The sequence below is a fragment of the Sinohyriopsis cumingii genome, chromosome 11 (genome assembly GCF_028554795.1).
Source record: "Sinohyriopsis cumingii isolate HCF-2022 chromosome 11, ASM2855479v2, whole genome shotgun sequence".
NCBI classification, from domain to species: Eukaryota; Metazoa; Mollusca; class Bivalvia; order Unionida; family Unionidae; genus Sinohyriopsis; species Sinohyriopsis cumingii.
In genome coordinates this window covers 33,440,975-33,461,645 of record NC_142971.1, presented here as the reverse complement: position 1 = coordinate 33,461,645, position 20,671 = coordinate 33,440,975, and the positions used below count along the sequence as shown (strand labels likewise).

The window sequence follows — 20,671 nt, the reverse complement described above, 5'->3', positions numbered from 1 at the left end:
TGCCAAACAAGCAAGCTACTAATATATATTGGATTAGCAATGGAAGTTACTCTTCTTGGACTCACTGTGACCTTAACTTTTGACCTTTTTAATCCAAAATCAACAGTCTTCCTTGTCTAAAATGCAGACCATCCTCAAAATCTGGTTAATGTAAAAAACTGAATTCAAATTACTTTTTCAAGACAAGTTTTCTTCTGTCTCATGCCTTTCTCGCATGAAATGCATGCCAACGCCATTTATGACAGTTCAGTCACGGTTTATGGCATGGAACTTAAGTTCTTTTGTGGAAACTGCTTTTCCTCTTGGAGTTACTATGACAGAATTTGACCCCCCTCCCCTTACCATGTGGTACAGAAAATGCATAGTTTTTGTGGAAATATTATGTTTCCTTCTCTCAATCTCTGTGATCTTGACTTACTACCTTTGCATGGCTTTTTATTCTCACATACAAGCAGTCCACAAAATGTAGTCACAGTAGGTGATAAAGAATTCAATCTATCCTGCTGAAACCATTTTCTTCTTACAGTCACTGTGATCCCGACCTTTTCACCTCTAAATCAATGGATGTATTTTTGATCTCAAATCTAAACCATTTACAAAGTTTGGTTAATGTTATCTAGTACATAAGTTGTTATTGCATGGATCTTGCAACCCTGTGACCTTGACCTATGCCCTTTGAACCCAAGATCAAAATCTTTCTTGCTTGCCAAAAAGGTAAGCTACTTAAAAAATCTGGCAAACAAAAGATGGAGGAGAACTGAAGTTATTGTCTATAAATGAAATGGAGAACAGATGATGGACACAGATGGACAGACACTACAATGTAATACACTCTGCCTTATGGTAAATGTATTAAAAACTTCTTTCAATTTATGAAAACTAAAACATGCATTTCTGAAAAACCTGCAAAAGAGAACTTAACTTTTTGTACCCTATTCTTCTACTTACCTGCCAATGTAAGTTTCATTTCCTCCTGTACTATAGTTACAAAAGGAACTTCCTGTTGCATTTATTATACCTGGGGGCAGATATGGCAGCAGGGTTAAAGCAGTATTATTTGTTATCACAGAGATGTTGATTTGCCTCATATACAAGTAGATACAAGTGGCATTGTAGAAAGTCCCATTAATGCTGGAATTGTCCCCTGTGTCCAAGAGGTGACGATCTACAGATCTTTTCACTAGATTTACCTGTCAAATGCATAAAAAATAATAATAATGTGATGTGATTTTGATTTTTAATGTAGCTTTAACAATTTTTCAGTCATATCGCTATGATGTCTGCAATGTGTCAGTTTATAGTGATGTCTAGCCCTGGGGCATCATGCTGCAAACATGTAGCATGATGTCCCACCCAGTCACATTATCCTGACACCAGGTCGACCAGTCCTAACACTAACCTCTTAATCCTGAGCACAAAGCAAGGCAGCTGTTAGTACCATTTTTGTAAGTCTCTGGTATGACTCGGCCGGGATCAAACCCACGATCTCCTGTATCTGAGGCAGATGCTCTAACCACTAGGCAACCGGAATGGTAATAATAATAACAACATTAATTATTTTTATCATTATTATAATTACAGAAGCACTGATGATGATGAGAAGGCAGAGTAAAAGGAGTAGGATTTTAAAACCTTTTAAATGTCTCTACATTTATTTTGATAATCAATATAAAATTGTCAATTATATGGACAGTAGGAAATTAGAGAAAATATAATTAATCTGATCTGGAGAGTTTCTGTTGGCAAGTCAACTAAGTCACTATTTATCATGCATAATTGTGCTTAATTTATCTGCCAACTGCCAAGAAGAAATCTGCCAAATGCCATGAAAACATTCTGTAATAGAATGAAGTTATCTGCCAACTGTTATGAAAACATTCTGTAACAGAATGTACCATCAAGTTATCTGCCAAATGCCATGAAAACATTCTGTCACAGAATGGACTACGAAGTTATCTGCCAAATGCCATGAAAACATTTTGTAACAGAATGGACTATCAAGTTATCTGCCAAATGCCATGAAAACATTCTGTAGCAGAATGGACTATCAAGTTATCTGCCAACTGTTATGAAAACATTCTGTAACAGAATGGACTATCTAGTTATCTGCCAACTGCCATGAAAATATTATGTAACAGAATGGACTGTCAAGTTATCTGCTAAATGCCATGAAAACATTCTGTAACAGAATGAAGTTATCTGCCAACTGTTACGAAAACATTCTGTAACAGAATGGACTATCAAGATATCTGCCAAATGCCATGAAAACATTCTGTAACAGAATGGACTATCTAGTTATCTGCCAACTGCCATGAAAACATTCTGTAACAGAATGGACTATCAAGATATCTGACAACTGCCATGAAAATATTATGTAACAGAATGGACTATCAAGTTATCTGCCAACTGCCATAAAAACATTCTGTAACAGAATGAAGTTATCTGCCAACTGTTATGAAAACATTCTTTAACAGAATGGACTATCAAGATATCTGCCAACTGCCATGAAAACATTCTGTAACAGAATGAACTATCAAGATATCTGCCAAATGCCATGAAAACATTCTGTAACAAAATGGACTATCAAGTTACCTGCCAACTGTTATGAAAACATTCTTTAACAGAATGAACTATCAAGATATCTGCCAACTGCCATGAAAATATTCTGTAACAGAATGAACTATCAAGTTATCTGCCAACTGCCATGAAAACTTTCTGTAACAGAATGAAGTTATCTGCCAACTGTTATGAAAACATTCTGTAACAGAATGGACTATCAAGATATCTGCCAAATGCCATGAAAACATTCTGTAACAGAATGGACTATCAAGTTATCTGCCAACTGTTATGAAAACATTCTGTAACAGAAACAGACTAGCAAGCTTTCTCATGTAACCATGCTGGCTGAGCAAATGATTTGAACCCATGTGGACAGAGATGAGATGGCAGTGACAGGTAAAGGTGAGCACTATACACCCCTTAGCCACCTGGAGGCCTTCTAACCTGACTGAACTAAAGTTAATATGTGCTAACATTTATGACACTAAAAATATTTTTATGATGTGTGATTTGTTTATTTTACTAAAAGCATTTCATTTTACATATTTATATTTATAATATCTTACCTAGAATTGACAATGGAACTTGCATCAATGCTAATCATATCTTCCAAAAAGGTGGATCTCAAAACAGTACTGATGTTATCCATGGAATAAATGTAATTGCTACATGTAATTTATCATTCATTTAATTATTAAATGGATATATTTATTAAACCATCAAATGATATCTTCATGTAATAATGTAACTGGCTGTGATTATTTTCTCCTTCTGGTCAGTGCATTTGTGAACCCAGGGCACACACGACACACTCCAAACTTACTCTGAAGGCAAATGAAGGCCAAGAGAACACAGAAGTTACTCAAATTTCAAATCGTAATGTTAGATATATTTAATTTGTATTGTGTGATTGATCTTTGTCCATAATGGAGGGTAGGCATTTGGGGCTACTTGACTAATGTGAGGTTTTTGTTAAAAACAAGTAACAAAGCTAATTATTGTCTGTGAATTTAGATTATTTCTTAAGATCATTATTACCTGGAGGTAAACATGTTTACTAAGATATGAGCTGAGGATATTGGTTTTCCCCTTGGAAAAACCTGCAGTACATCATGTTTATTATGTTCTTTACTACGATTCAAGTAAGAGACCTGAACTTCTTTACAACCTAACTGTTCCGGAAATTAACTTTTGACCCTCACCCTGGTTCTGTTATTATGTCTTAGTTTTTTTATTATATAAAGGTAGTGATAAATAGAATTCCTTATTCAACAACATCAGTCTTATTGAAATCAATTTTAGTTGTGTGGTCAGTAAATAATTTGCAAGGATTTTTAAAAAAAATTATTCAATGGAATTAAAAATTGCTCAATATTTTCAGACTAAATCACCATTTTGAGATTGTTGTGAAGTCATTCAATGGTATTTTGAATTATATAATTGCAATACATAAAGGCCGTTGGAACATTAACACAATCGAGGCTACTGGAATATCAGCACAAAATATTGGAGTTTATTCAGAACACCATTGGAATTCATTTGGAGCACTCTTTTTTATTTTTGGACTTGTGATGGAACTTTTAGGACTATTTTGGATTTAATTGAAAATACTGTAAGTTCCTTTTAAATCTTTTCTTTGTATTTTAAGAAAATTATTTATATGTTGAATTTTTCAGAACTTGTTGGTTTTTGCTCTTTTCTGTTACTTAATTTTAGAGCACATGGTTTTTGCTCTTTTCTGTTACTTAATTTTAGAGCACAGAGTTGTAACACTGTTTTTACAGAACTGATAGAATTGATAGGATGCTATAAGTAATAATACAACCGAGTTTAATTCAGAAGATCATGTGTAGAAGCTGGAAATAGTTTCCAACAATCACTATGCAATTAAAAATATTGGAATGTAAAAAAATTGTAGGGTAACAATTTTCACTGATTTCATGGTTGTTACAAAATTAATTGTCCCAATCAATAATGATCCTTCTAAAAACTGACAGCAGCATAACTGAATTCACAGTATCCCTTTCAGCCTTAAAGATTCCTCTAACTGATCTGATATAGATTTCCTTGCACACTAGCTCCACATGATGCATTAAACAATATTAAGACACTGTGTATATGTAAACAAGTTTTCACCATTAGAAGGAAATCAAATACTAGCCAGGAAGAACTCATAAATCATGTCAACTGCACACATCTCTGTCAAGGTACAACTAATAAGAAGATAATAAACTTGAATACAGTGGTACCTTGCTAAAGCATACAACTGCAGGCTCACATAAACAGTTCGTTATATGTTGTGCAGTGTTCCCCTATACTACTGAGTGAAGGCATGGTGGCTCAGTGATTAGTCTGCTGAACTCACAACCAAAAAGGTTAGCATTCAAATCCTACCATCAGATCAGCCTGGGTTGGCTACTGTGGTATTATGTCCTCAGGCAACCTACTTGAGTTGCCGTGCTCCTTCTTAAACCATAGTTAGTTGTATCGGCCTGCTGAAGGCTGATTGTATCTGTATAAAACAGTGGAAGTTCATTAATGTATTTATCTGTATATCATGCCACTCAAAAGCAGTGAATTTCCAGTGATGGTCCTGAAATCTCAGTTTTTATGTATTCAATACTCCTTTTTATAGTGGACACTTAGTTTTGGAGGAAAATCGGTCCTGAACTTCAATTTTAACATGATGGCAGTGTCTCAACTGTTGTAAATTGATAATATTTCCTTTCCATAAATTACTGTTACAAAGCAGTGTTGACTCCATACAGATGTCAACAAATTCCAGGGAACCTTGTAAGAATGCTTATGATATGAGAAATCCATGAATAGGATGATTGATATAAACATACAAACCTGGGGTGCTCCAGATGAGGAGTCAGCTGTATACATTGCTGTGTACTTAACTCCTTTCTTGTCTGCTTCTGCCAGTACTGATGCTATCATTTTGTCTGCAATATATCATCAAAATATCACCTCAGAACAAGAAAACTGCCAATGGTAGAATGGCTGGAGTGCAAACCATGAAATATAGGTCACAATGACCTAGTTTTTAGTGATAGCTGTAGTTCTCATCTTTTTAATATTCACATACCAAATTGTGTGACTATATCAGCAACAATGTCTGAGAAAATGATCTAAACAAAAACAATAACATCAATTTTGGAAACAGATTGGCAGATGTCAAGACAGACATCATAAATCAAGAAGCAAAAATTATCTAGCAGTCCAGCCAAGAATTACTCCAACAATACAAAGAATTTACCCCCCCCCCCCCCAATTTGCTTAACCAAAAGTAATTATCTTACTAGGGAATGTGAAAGCGTGAAATCTTTCCAATAAAACCAAGTCATGAAATTGGTTAATAAATTCAAATACTAATTCTATTTATTTACATGTCTCACTTGGCATGACAGAGACAATTAATGATCTTTACAATGATTTTAATGTCCTTTATCATAACTACTGGGACATGGAAGGGTTGGGGTGTATATAATTAAAAGGGCTATGCTCACTGAGTCTAAGGACCAAGATTCATAGATACGTAAGGGGCTTGCAGCTTAGGACCAAACAGAAACACTACAAAAATATTATGCTGCCACTACTAGTGAAATAATGAGTGACACTATATACTAAAGAAGGCAGACTACTAAATTACCTTTCATTCAGATTACAGCTTCTTTAAAATGCTACATACTGCTGAATCACTGTTAGAAAAATTAACAAAATGTCGAAGCTGCATGCATGACACTAACTATGGCTGATGACTCTTGCAATTTTGCTTGCAGGGAATAAACACAAATCCATTTCTAAACTGCCTTTACAAAAAAAATCTTGCAGAATGTATTTACCATTTTCTGACAAAGCTCTGGCTTCATCCTTCCCAAGAATGGGTTTCAGTGAAACCAAGATCAGGTGACCATCCTGTCCACTAGCAAGATCAAGTTGCTGCATGCCTGCAATGTCCTTGATTTGGTGGACTTTGTCTTTCAAAGAGTTCATCAAAGTGTAGATTGCATTGGCTGGCATTCTGACTGCTGGCAGGTGAATAGAAGAGTGCGTGTCCATTTGGCTCTGTTAAAGTAAAAAATAAAAAAACATTTGACTAGTTTTGGAATACTGCAATACAATCCATTAATCTGTTCAGCTGTATTTCAGTATTATTGCAAGGTAGGATACCTATTTGGTAACCATTTGTGTGTGAGGGGTATAATTTTTGTTATCCTCCCCTGGAAACAGTTCAAAGATCAAACATACAAAAATTGCTGACAGTTTAAATATATTCTTACCAAAATTATATAAATAATGCCAAAACAGGAGGTCACATAATATAGGTAACAGAAAATAACTGGTTCAAGTAAACTTTCATACTGACCTTTTTAAAGTTAAAATATATGCTCATAAAAAGCTTTTCAATTTACAATTTATCCACCTTCAAGTACACAGAATTGGTGTACTCCCTGTAAAGATTTCACGGGGAGAAATTATAAATTATTCAACTCTTTTGGTGTGTGTGTGTGTGTGTTTGTGTGTGTGTTTGTTTGTATGTATGGTACTCTATTTTCTTTATGTCCTCAGACAGTTTAAGGATGATAGGCTTCAACTGACAAAATTTCTTGCCATGCTGATAAACAAATAATTCCTGTTTTTAAGATCAGTCCATGGAATCCATTTGCTTTTTGAGTTTAAAGTTATGTTCAGATATAATTCAAGAGAACTATTTATTTAAATTATTTATTGAAATTGTTAAGTGCCCATTGACCTTGGATTAACACATTAATTTTGAATTACTGGAAACCCATTCAAAGACATTCTGGATTGCATCATTTTGGTACATCAGAACATTCAAGACTATTGGAATTCATGCAACACATTCTCACCTTTTGGACTTTTGATAGGACATTTAGTATTATTTTGGATTTAATTCACAATACTGTCTAAGTGTTTCTTACATTTTCACTATGCAAATAAATAAAATAAAGAAATGCATTGTTTGACTGATTTTACCAAACTTGTTGGTTTTCCTTCTTTGCATTATATAGTTTAAGACCTAGATTCTTAACTGTAAATAACAGTATATTTAAAAGAAATAGCAATACTAAAATTCTTTTCTCATGTCTTTTATATTTTTTAAAATAAATATTCTTTAGTATAAAAGTTTCAATACTGGAACACGACAAAAACTGGATTGGCCATGTAACAAGGTTTTTGTTCTAACTTGATGGAGGTGTTCAAAAGTTGTTGAGATAATGACTTTAACAGTTTCTTTCATTAATAAGTGCTGGCATATGTTTTTCTTTTTCCCACTGAAATTTGTATTTACAGGTGAGCACTATCCTTCTGAACAAATGTTATTCACTATATCAGTGTCAATGAGCTAATGAATAAATATTTTTCCCAAAATTTTAAGTTTTAATCATACATGTAAGTATTTATTTTCTGGCCATCAAAGACAGACCTGCAAACCCTATGAAAACTGTCTCAGTAAGATGTTTATGTCCGTTTCGTCCCAACATGTCATTTGTGAGATGCCATCTTAAAACACTCCTGTAAGATGGCAAAATCATAAAGGTTGGCAGGTCTGCAAGGGCATATATTAAATATTACATATAAGTTTTAGCTGCACATCAGTATAGTTACAGCTATACAGTATCAAGCAAGTTTATGCCTCCTCAAAAAGACTTGCTTAAAATACCAATTTTTATATAAACCACATTTGGTTAAAAAGTAAAAAACCTTCTCCAAAAAAACATCATCATAGGATGTACCCAACAGCAAAAGAAGATGACTCCATTAGTCACCACCTGCAACAAGAGGAGTATACAATAAGTCTATTCTACATCCCTGAGTCTACAGGAGGTCTCTGTCAAGTGTGTGTCAGGTATAACATGTTTTATATTGGTAACTATGGCAAAATCACTAGTATTTGTACCTTGATATTCCTAAATGCACCACCGTCACCATCAGGGTTATACACATCAGCATGGTTGGTAAAGTCCTCAAGACTAAGCTGAAAGGAGACATTATAAGATGAAAATTGTGCACAACTCAGAATTCATCCTATTTTTCATACTTCAGACCTTTTTTTAGAACCGGCTCCCATTTCTACAGAAATTTGATTTGGGTTTAAGCTCCCAATGCAACCATGAAAATCTAGCTGAAAGCATACAAATTCTGAAAGAAAAGTACCACGAAAGCTAATTTTTATATCTATCCTTTGTTTAAAGCTGCATTCCATTTAAAAGATTGAATACTGAAATAAAAACATATCTCATTTGTGGTTCTTTCAAAGAATACACCAGGTAATAAAACATTGTGGAAATCTTTGACAGGGCCCTAACTGTTGGGCCATAATTTAGCATTAAATTACCTTATATACTCGCGTATAAGATGAGTAAAACTGAATACTGAACACATCCATAATCTGCCATTCATAATGATCTGGCAGATTTGGGTCTGTGCAGTTTGTCAGGAGTAACCAGTAGAACAAACAACATAGACATTGTTCTGCAAGTGTGTTATGCTACAGCAGATCAGGATCATTGTTGTCTGAAGTTTGACTCAACTTATAAGTGAGTACAGAAGGTATGCTGTGAGAGTACAATGTTCATCATGTACTTTGCAACAAAATGTCAACAAACTAGCAGCTTGGTCACTGTGCGATATCCAAAACTAAGCCTAACCATAATTAGTTTAACAGGTTGCAAGACAAAGTGAAGACATCACATGCTCTCATGAACTATTGATGCAAGACAACCCCGACTTGAAACATGGCCTGCACGTGTAGCAGATTCAATTACCAAAATCTAGACAATCATCTGAGTATAGTGTATTTTTACAATTTTAGAAGAGTTTGTCTAATTATCAAAACACTTTATCATCCAGCATAAATATATTTGCAGCTAATAATACAAGGGTTTCTAGAAAAGAACATTTTAATCATGTGTTTCCAAATAAAACTTACACAATCGCATTATTTTTAGGAGAATAATGTCTGCTACCATCAGAATTCAGCAATACCAGAAAACACAGAGCATATATCATAAAGACTTTTTATATTTAAAAAAAAACATCTCAGGGAAGTAAATATTTTTGAGATGCTAATTACCTCCCCTTAGGAACTGCCAATCTACCAGACATTTTTCAGTTTGAGATTGAGAAAAAGACTTAAAAGGATGCTCCTATTTGCAGTGGTGGGGGTGTATGTACATCAAAGGGTCTTTCAGCCACTGAGTTCTGTCACTGTAAATATCAGCACAGCTAACTGATCAACACATTTTCCCACAAAGCATGTGGCTGAAACAGGACTGGAAAGTCTTTGAATTTTTTCCCATTTATTACATGCATATGAAGGACTCCCACCTAAGTGATTTTCTGCATAACAGATTAAAAAACTGGCATCCTAATACGCATGATTAAGCGTTTCCAAGACCTCTGAGCTGTATGTAATTACAGAGACCAGTATATTTTTGAACCTGTATGGTCTCAATTAAATCAAACTTCCAGCATGAACTTTGTAATACATAAAACTGGCAATATTCTTGACAAATTTATTTCAATCCTGAATCTGCACTTGATACAAGTTATCAAAACAATAATTTGACATTTGGTTAATTCTTCAACTGCAATGTTATGATATAAATAAAAGTGAAATTTTCTTACTTTATCCTGCAAAAAGACAATCAAGTTGTTTTGCCGATTAGAAGTCAAAGGTGACAAGTACTTTGAAGTGAAGTCGTCTGTATTAATAATGCCACCAAGAAAACTTGGAGGTAAATCCCTCAGAGAGCTGCAATATAAAATGAACAGATTTTCATTACCAAGACATAAAATTCAATGGTGTAATTTTGCCATCATTCTTATAATTTGAAATGCACATCTGTATTCTTTTCTTATTATGTATGTATAACTTAACGAGTGTAAAGTGCACATAGACTCATGAGAATAATGTATTCGTTTTTTTTTTTATCATGTACCCCAATCCTTGGATATTAGAAACAGTCACTATAAAATCCTAGTCTGGTCACAAAATTATCTCCCCTTGATATATAGCCCTATAATCCTCACAAGAATTACACAGGTTTGCAAGGTCAACGGGCAACACTGTATACGGGCTACTTTAAAGTCTTTATTGTCTCTGCACATATATTAACCATACTACGATGATTGTAGTCCATGATAATTTGTACAAATATTTATATTGCTGTGCCTAGGTGTTTTATATAATAGACCTTTTATTAATAAAACTATCCCCAAGTCACTTTAAAATCAATGACATACTCCAAAACAATCTTCATTGCTGCAAGCCACTGGTAATAATCCACTTATCAAAGATTTCTTCATTTCTCATGAATATGCATAAACCTGTTTATGAAATAGCTGAATTAGAGTAAATTTTCTCACCATTCTGACCCAACATGACTTTCACAATGTCTAAAGGAGCCAATCAAAATTTATCTTCCAAGCACAGCCACTAATCAATAAAATGAGCATTTTGACTGACGTGTAGGAGACTGTTACACAACTGTTTTTAACTGATGTGTAGGAGGTTGTTACACAGTTTTTGATTGATATGTAGGAGACTGTTACATGTTTAGGCTCGAATAAACAGTAACACAGAAAGAGTGACAACAGCAAAAAAATTAAAATTTAACAAATAATTTATTTTGCTGGAAAAATTCTGTAAAAATGAAAACAAGAGAAGAACTTATGGTTTCAAGAATCAAATCCAAAAATAATCTAAGAATAATCTACAAATTGTTTTGCAGAAGTCCTAGTAACAAATGTTCTAATTTTTTCAAGTTCAAATCCTGATGGAAAATCCAAGATGGATGACGATGATGTATACTGTAGTCAGTACTGTGCTGATCTACAGTTCCTTGTAGAAATACAAATAATGGCACTCCAGTGTTGGAAATCCAAATTAAATTTGTAAGCAATGTCTTTCCAAAATTTTTGTGTGAGCAATCCTCAAAATATTTCCTGAGAAAAAAGAATCATTTTGAAATCCAACTGTTCTGAAGAAAATTATAACTCAAAATCTGGCTACAACAAAATAACCTGACATCAGTATAAAAAGCCCCAAACTGAGATCTCTCTCTCTCTGAAACAAAGGGTATATTGTATTATAAGATGCAGTTTCGAAATTCCCCCAAGTTGCAAAATCAGAAGGGGGGTCACATGATCATGTTTATATCATGTAGAAAGAATATGACCTTGATTAGACCAATAATTTTCTCTAAGAAATAAAAAAAAGTTGTTTACATCTTAAACCCAAAGCCTCATCATGACCTTGACAAACAATCATTTTAAAATAAAAACAGAACTTTGTTTACTAATTTTGAATCAAGGTCAGCATCCAGGCCAACACCTTATGAAAAGAATGATTCGGGTCAACCAATTTTCTGGAAAAATATCATCTCCAGTGAATAAATTTACATTATAATAGCATATAATAGAATAAAAAAATTTAAAACTGACAATTAAATTAAAATAAATATGAATTAAATCAGATATAGGTAAAAACTGTTACACACTATTTTTGATTGATGTGTGTGAGACTGTTACACACTATTTTTGATTGATGTGTGTGAGACTGTTACACTGTTTTTGATTGATGTGTGTGAGACTGTTACACACTTATTTTTGATTGATGTGTGTGAGACTGTTACACACTATTTTTGATTGATGTGTGTGAGACTGTTACACTGTTTTTTATTGATGTGCGTGAGACTGTTACACAGTGTTTTTTATGATATTTTTGTTTATACATACTCATGAAAATAAGGAAATCTTGGCAAAAGCAGCCACGGGTGATGAAGGATTATGAAACATATTTGTGATCACTGATGATGGCAGGCTGAATTTTGTAGTTGACTCAGCACAGAACGTATTCAGAAACTACCTGTGACTAGGTTAGGACATGCTGCTTATAAATATTGAGATTAAAATGCAACAGGTATGTTAAATATAACGATTTCCTTTCTGTCTAAACTTGCTTTTACAAGTACATGTCTGCACAACAAAGTGCAAGACTGGTCTTTAACAGTGACAAGACAAAATTCACGGATTCTGACTGTATTTTGTGAAGCAATACATGAACTGCAGGCATTTAAATAAAGGTGCTGATACATGTACTGTGGCAAGATTGGCAAAATAAAACTTGCAAAATATGAAGCTTTACCAATTAAACATGATGTCTCAAAAAGGGCTGGGTGAGCTTGCCCTTAGGCAAGAACCTTTCAAACCTGAGCTTCCCGTAGCTAAATTTTAGTATGTCCCATGTGTCAGGAAAGTGGATTTGCTATGCCCTGCCAGCTTCAATTCCAAGTATGGAGTTAAATGACTGACTATATGATTCAGGTACTAAAACAAAAAAAATAATACACAAAATCACCGAGAGAAATGTAACCTGCAGGACAATAAAAATCATGTTCCTCATTATTATCTCCAACACCATTACCTCTCTAAATACTTATAATTTTAATAACAAATTTTTTAAATCTTATCTTCTCTTTATCTCTTAATTGAGAATTGATTACAAATATTCATAACATATTTTGAGAAAATATTCAATTACATTTCATAAGTAGTTTTTATTGAAATGATTCCGTCTTGTTCTAGTCCTGCCTAGAAACTTAATCTGTATCAAGGAAGGTAACTAGTTTGATTAATCATTTCCTTTCATGATTAGAATTTTAGGTACAAACTTTGACTCATCTTTCAAAGGTCAAAGACTAGAGGAGCTAAATATTTAAAGTGCCTTAAGAGTAACAAAACTATTTTTAGTAAGACAGCAGGCATCATGCCACAGGCTTTTAGGAAGGACATCCCTCCATGCAATATCATCTCACAATAAACATAGACAAACTTTTATAAATACTCATACTGACCATGTGATTTCAATCTGATTTATTTGGACAATAAAAAATAATTTAAAAAGTATTTTGCTATATGTTTATGCTGTTGGTTATTCAAAGAACTCTGAGCAAACTTGCACACTGACTTGACGAGACACATGTCTGGTTAAGCTTCTTTTGAACAGTGTAAATTTATCCAGCTGTTTAAACATGAAAAGTAATCCTGAGGAATGAATGACAGCTGCTTTAAAAAAATACAAAAAAAACACTGAATTTACACTTAAATGCAAACCACATATTGACCCAGACACGAGGCTAAATATACATGTACACAACTTTGAACTAGTTAAATTTTGACTACATGCGTAGAGTAAGGGATTGGCTATTTAATTTACGGGCCTAGATTGTTCTTTATGACTTTAATATTTTTGTAGTTTCCTTCATTACATGACAAATTTATTTCAACTTAGAAAAGGAAAGGTAGAGTGTCCATTTTATACAACAAATCATAGCAAGACAACAGTATTCAAGCATTTATTCCTTCCACCCTTAGAAACTTCAATGGCCTCAACCTACTAAAAACTTGACTTCATTATGTTATGCAGAAATCAAAGCAATATCACCATTGTCATGAAATATTAACATCAAATGATGACGTCAATTTCAGCTTGGGAAAGACACATTTATATCACACTAAGCCATCTGACTTGGCACATTTTACTTAGGTGCAATTATGGTCATTAAATACTGAAATTTGTCAATTGTTCCCTAATTAATTGTACCTGAACAAACTGGTGAAATGTGTTTAATAATATGGTAAATTATCAAATGTTAGATGTTTAGAGATTTTAAGTTCCATTAAATTTTAGGCATTCTGAATGGATGTCTCCATATGCATCCTATTATTTGCTTGTTTTTGTATGTGGAACATATAAAGACAAAAATTTTATCATCATAGAAAAAATTAACAATCATATTGAAAATGATTTGTCTATAACCTAATCATAACATCAATCCAATTTGTATATTTATTTCAATACAGATATTAAAGAATGCAATTTGGCTATTAACACAAAATAAAAACAAGTAAACTAATTTCTCTGAATAGCATCTGGCGTGTTTCTGTATGTTTGCAGCTAGTTACTGTGGCTGAGTGGATAGTGTTACACCAATGCACACTCACTTGACTTTAGAACACAAAGTTGTGAGTTTGTGCCCACTGATGGGAAATTTGATTCTTTGTTTTTCCTCCATTATGTCTACTACTGTCTTAATTTTCTTACCACTTATGAAATTTTCCAAATTTATGATTTTGTATATGTCTATTTATAGTTCATCTAATTTTTTTATTTTAATTCTGATGATTGTCTAAAAATGTCAATGCCATGCATTGAAAAATTAAACATAAGATTTTAGCCTTATTTTTTTAGCATTTATAAGATTTTAGCCTTATTTTTTTAAACATTGGTGAAAAATTTTTCAAACCATTATCAAAATCATGAAAAACTTTCACTGCCAAAACATCTTTTGGCTTGGTGTAAATGATAAGGCTGCAAATTGCAGAAAGCCTGGCAATCTGGAAATACCTAAACTGTTACTGAAGCATTACAAAAAAAAAGCCTTTCTAATGTTAGGTGCAACTGATTAATCATTATGGGCAGATGTGAAATCCCATATTAAGCAGTACCAGATAGAAAATTTTGATATCAGTGCAATGTTACGACCTTATTAATGCATGCATGTGATTCAACATAATAGTAATAGCAATCAAAATACTCAAGATATATTGAGTAATGATGCTAGCAGTTCTAATACAGATGCCGACAGGGCTCTGACACTAATATTAGCAATGCTACTGTTAAGCAAGTCATATGTCATGCAGAGTTTATCCATGTACAACCAAGATACTGCCAACTAATTAGATATGTTAATAGGTCCAAATGTATTGAATTCTGCAAGTCTCCTTGCAACCAACAACATGCTAAATGAAGATTTCATACTAGCTGTTTTGATTAGTTCACAACTACTTCTTTATATCACTGATTTTTCTTTTACAAGAACCAAACAATTAAATGGCCTGTGTGTTATACAGTTTGATTAACAAATCCTTATGTAATAAAAAACAGCACTGTTCAATGAAACCAGAAAGTTATTTATTGTCAACATAACAGCAAAGAAAAGAAAGCTGCACAACATCTGCTGTTGTGATTTTAGGTCATCAGTTTGAACATGAAATTAACTCGTCACTGGCAAAGGAAACAAACCATGTATATGAAATTGAGACTAAAATACATTTATGTTGTGTCCCTGTCAACTGATCTGTTATTAAGTCCATGAACGCATTTTCTTTTCTTCACAACATGAGAATGAACTTAACTTAGTTTATGTTTATATTGCCTGAATAGTATACGATCTGTTTACATTTATGCATCAAGTGTGGAAACTATGGTTCTAAATTTACTCACCCTCTATAACCTTGTGATTAAAAGTCATCAGAAGTTGTACATTATGTTAATGACAATTCATGCATGGGGTAGTTATCTGAACTTGCTTCACTTCAGTCAAGTTTGAATGCAAATTTTTAAATATTTTTCTTTACATTTGTTTTTGTTATTGTTCTTTCACTGCAGTGAGTGCTATATCACTGACTTTCATGATAATTATCAAAGTATTTTGTGAAAACTAGAATAGAAATAAGGAAATTAATGTGTATACATTACGAGAACATGGCATTGTGGAAAAAAAGATTCACTGTGAAACATTTAATGCTAACAAAGTTTTGCAAGACATTGTCACTGTGTTAATATTATCTCAAATCTGACTTGGCATTGTGTCTATTACATTATCCTTGTAAGAACTATAAAATGTTTATAATCAGCTGAATTATCACAATTTTTCAGTATCAGAAAGTAAGCAAATTGCTCCTAAATAAGATAACGATACAGATAAATCTGTGCTTATCTCTCATTCTCTCTGTGACCCTCTTTACAGCATGCTTGCGGGGGGGGGGGTCATATATGGTTAAACATACCCATTTTTTTAAGATCACATCCACTCTGTGGTGGTTATCTGCAAACATAAAGTGTGGTGTGCAGAGCCCTTTTCTGTGAGCTACTGCGGTAAATCTATCAGTATGCACAGAAAAATATTTGAAGGGTTTCTTTTCTTAATCCTCACTACTCTCTCTCTCTCTCCATCCCCACTGTGATGCATCAAGTTATCTAAAAACCATGTGAGTTATAATGTCTTGACTATCATACATAATAGTAATTGTGTTCATACATTATGTTTTCATACATGCAGATATCTGCTAACCCAACTATCTAAAATATTAAAAAGATGAAACAAATCTTAAACCCAAATACATACTTGCTGTACAAAGAAAATCAATAAAACAAGTCGACTGATTTTAAATACAACTTCATAACCATATAAAAATAATAAACTTGTTTGCATACGTATACTCCAAATTTATTTCCTTATATATATTACATATACGACAGTGCAGTATAGTACACAAATTATAATACAGTACAAAAATCCTGCTCATATACAGAATTCCAAGTCAGTTTCGGTCTGTCCCGTGATTCTATTCACCCCAAGCCGGGATAAATTTAGTCCTACAGGGTAAATTGTCTTCTTTACAGTGGCTAACATTCTGACCAACTAAATGCATAGACGATACAAACAAATTAGCAAGAGATATTGCATGTAGGACTACAGTACCCATCTTGCTGATAGAAACAAGTACATGTGATTAAAAATTCAACTGTCATACACGAACGAAACATGAAGCGTTTAAAGAGTAATAGTAGATTCAGCGTGCTTATAACAACCTTGAAGGCGACCATATCAGCACCGGTGTGTTCTCTGCAAGTGTTGAGGTAAAGAACAAAAGTAAAGCAATTATCCCCTTCATCTTCGTTTAAGCCCTTTCAGTCCTTCCTAAAACTGTCTTATGATCGATATAAACCGCTTGCTTCCGTTTCCGGTAACTATCACCATTGGCTTCAAAAATGGTAACAAAATATCCCACAGTGAAATTAACCACTTCCGCAAACCAGTCAGTTATGGTACATTTGATTCGACTAATGGTTAGATGCTTAAATGAATCTATCAAATGTGTGGCTTTTGTCTACATTTTTTCAGTACTAAGCTGGATCTATAATAGTTTCCGGTATCGTTAAATATTTATTTATTTACTTATTTACTTATCTTTTTTAACAAGATATTCTATACACTGCGATCTATTAATATATTTTCGAAAGATTATAAGGTGCACTTTGCATATGTGTACCTTACAAACTGAGGGAAAGGTTTATTAGATAATTGAACAGGGTTTATAAGGTAAAACTCTTTCTCTCTTTGTGTGTGTGTGTGTGTGTGTGTGTGTGTGTAAATATTATATAGATTATCTTATTCGTTTTATTAAGATATCACGTAAAGCTAACAGAGGTGTGCGTTATTATTGGTATACCGATTTACCGCTGTATATTTTTTATGCCGGTACATACCACGGTACTTTTCACTATACTTCGGTAGTTTGCATCGGTAATGAATGTACAGAAATTTCCAAGTAATCTTGTTGCAAAGTTAATGATATTAATAGCGTGTTGTTATGTTTCAAGATAAACAATTTTGTTAACAAACAGTTCTGAGAGTTAGAAATATAATTATATTGTATTATTATCCTTTAATCGCATGTTTTACACGTGTCACGTGTGCCAATGTTGTGATCAAACGGGGGCGTTATGAAAGATATGAGAGCCAAATACGACTTTTGGACAATTGCTTTTGATTAAGTCATTTTTTAAAGTTATTTACTAGCCTATGCTAATGTTTTAACTACCTGTATTCCTTTCTAAGACTACGATTCATAATTATATTTTCAGGAGAGCAGTTGACTTCTGTTTGGGTTTTACGTAATTTTCGAGTCCCCTGAATATTTTCTATTTTTTTTTTTTTTTTGAGTAAGTGTGTTTTATATGTGTTTGCCCTTTCTGATAAATATTTTGCCCGTACGTTGGCATTCTACCCACTACAGTTTTTATATAACAACTTATGTAACAATTAAAGCGCTCGTCTTTGCCGATCACTGCCATTTCACATCTATCCGTATGGGTACTATCTTCGCTAGCCAAGGTTCCGTCGTGATAACCCTATCTACACCTTGGCGGAGCGAACAGATATATCGGTGCTTTGTCCTAGCGACATCTATTGGATTTCATGATGTATGTAATGTCAAGTAATCAGTAGCATGGTGCATTGTACATCGGCCGAAAACGATGGGGCAGTTGACCTAAAATGGATACTTTGTAACTTTAACATCGAAAGTCTGACCATATACCAGTGGGATGCCATTACATGTGTATCTGAGTGAAATGTACTTATGCAAACACGGACCTGCAGTGGAAAATTGCTTATTTATCAGTCTATTCAAGTTGTGTGCTCACCTTGTCTCAATCATGTAGGAACAGTGTTCTAACTTGAACAACGTAATTTTGATTGGATGCGGTGGGTTGCCGCCGCATCCAGTGAAATTCACAGACCCAAAGCACAGAAACATCTGCTCGATACGCCAATGTGTAGATAGGGTTAACGGAACCTTGGCTAGCGAAGATGGACGAGTGTAGGCCTAGGCCAGTGTGGGAAAGCTGTTAATAGCTTCCCGTGGGTGGGTGGTTCTTAGCGTTTTTTCCTGTGTGCTTCCTCGACCAGTTATACTGGCCGCCATATACAGCCTATCTTGCGCAAAGAAATGGGGTTAAACCCCAAGACATCACGATTTGGTTTACTTACAACTTATAGCTGCTTTTAGTTCTGCAGTTGGCTTGTAGCTTGCATTTGATTCTTGCATACTGTTCTCGGTGTTGCTCGTAATTTAGCTGAGGTGTGATGCGTATAATTTCACTGGATTAACACTAATCGTGTATGTGTGCATTCAGTAAGCGGGTACTTAGTCTGTCCAACTCGTTGTCTTTGCATATTTAAAATATATATGCATGTAAAATGGTATCATAAGTGTGTAGTGGTCAGCCATTATGTGTTTTATATGTAAACACTGCCAATAATTGTACAGTAGAATCTTTTAGTGTAAACTGACTTACGTGCATGTATGTATGTATTATGGATGTATGTATGTATGAGCAAATGTTCGATAAATGGAAAACCTAATTCCCACAAAATTTGGGAAGATAAAACCTTCCAAATAAATGTAAACATTAATAGAACAAGGTAAAATATCAAGCTTAATAATGCTAAAATTCTGTTAACTATATATATAAATAAAAGATAAAGGTAACACATGTAAGATCATTATAATATACGATGGGAGTAGGTCGGTATGTATTATTATCACAACTGCATGTTTTTTATAACCAGCTATATTAAAAGTATGTTAATATGTATGATTGGTTAAGTTAATTGTTATAGTATTGCTCCAACAAGCTAAGGGTATCGGATGATAGGTCAGCGAGATGTTTCACTAACATCACTTAGAAGGGTATCGGATGATAGGTCAGCGAGATGTTTCACTAACATCACTTAGAAGTGAAAGACTGATTGCTGTGTCAGTATTATTATTTCCCGAAATTAATATGCCATATAGAATCGGCATCAGGAAGCACTACTACAGGGGAATTGTTTTAGATTCTTAAACAGTATCTTTGGTAGCTGCAGACAAACACATATTTGTTCATTAATTGTTGATCTTGTTTTCTACTAGTTCAAAATAAACCACACAGAGTCATTAGCAACACACAAAAACCGATGTCGTGGCTAAAAAAAAATCGTGAAACAACTGATTTAAAATCTCACTGAAATAGTTTTACAGTTGTTTGTTTTAAATATCATCAAACCTGCTTGGTTTAACAGAATGTGAACATGATGCCTACAATTGTATGTGAATAGAAAATTTGAACCCCCAGAAAATATTTGTAAAAATAACAAAACCATTAAAAAACTACACTCTCATGCAGTTTGTTTCCATAATAGCGATACATAATGGTCTCATCCATTTGAAGAAAAATGTGTTTTTAGATTATAACGTCATAATGTACTCAACATCAAACGATGCTAGGTTTGTATAAAAACTACTTTGTTTTTACATTCTTCAAGATTGGTATAAACGTTACTCTTCTTATTTTAAAGGTATCAAGTGACATGCCTTGTTTTTATTATTAATATTATTTAAGCTTGGTCAACACTCGCAATGCCACTCATCTTGGTCAACACTCGCAATCCCACTCAGTTTAGTC

At 33.7% G+C, this 20,671-nt stretch overlaps 1 protein-coding gene across 1 annotated transcript in view; it reads right to left on the bottom strand.

The window, feature by feature from the left end:
- The window catches only part of LOC149787881 (V-type proton ATPase subunit S1-like), a 29,749-nt gene extending 12,349 nt beyond the window's left edge, over nucleotides 1-17,400 (bottom strand). Inside the window, exons 1-6 of the mRNA XM_089974124.1 lie at nucleotides 17,252-17,400; nucleotides 10,219-10,345; nucleotides 8,489-8,566; nucleotides 6,408-6,630; nucleotides 5,413-5,507; nucleotides 949-1,190 (exon numbers count right to left, since the gene is read on the bottom strand). Coding sequence (XP_089830250.1) covers nucleotides 949-1,190; nucleotides 5,413-5,507; nucleotides 6,408-6,630; nucleotides 8,489-8,566; nucleotides 10,219-10,345; nucleotides 17,252-17,334 — 848 coding nt within the window. The 5' untranslated portion in view covers nucleotides 17,335-17,400. The remainder of the gene's footprint in view (nucleotides 1-948; nucleotides 1,191-5,412; nucleotides 5,508-6,407; nucleotides 6,631-8,488; nucleotides 8,567-10,218; nucleotides 10,346-17,251) is intronic.
- Nucleotides 17,401-20,671: the final 3,271 nt, after the last annotated feature.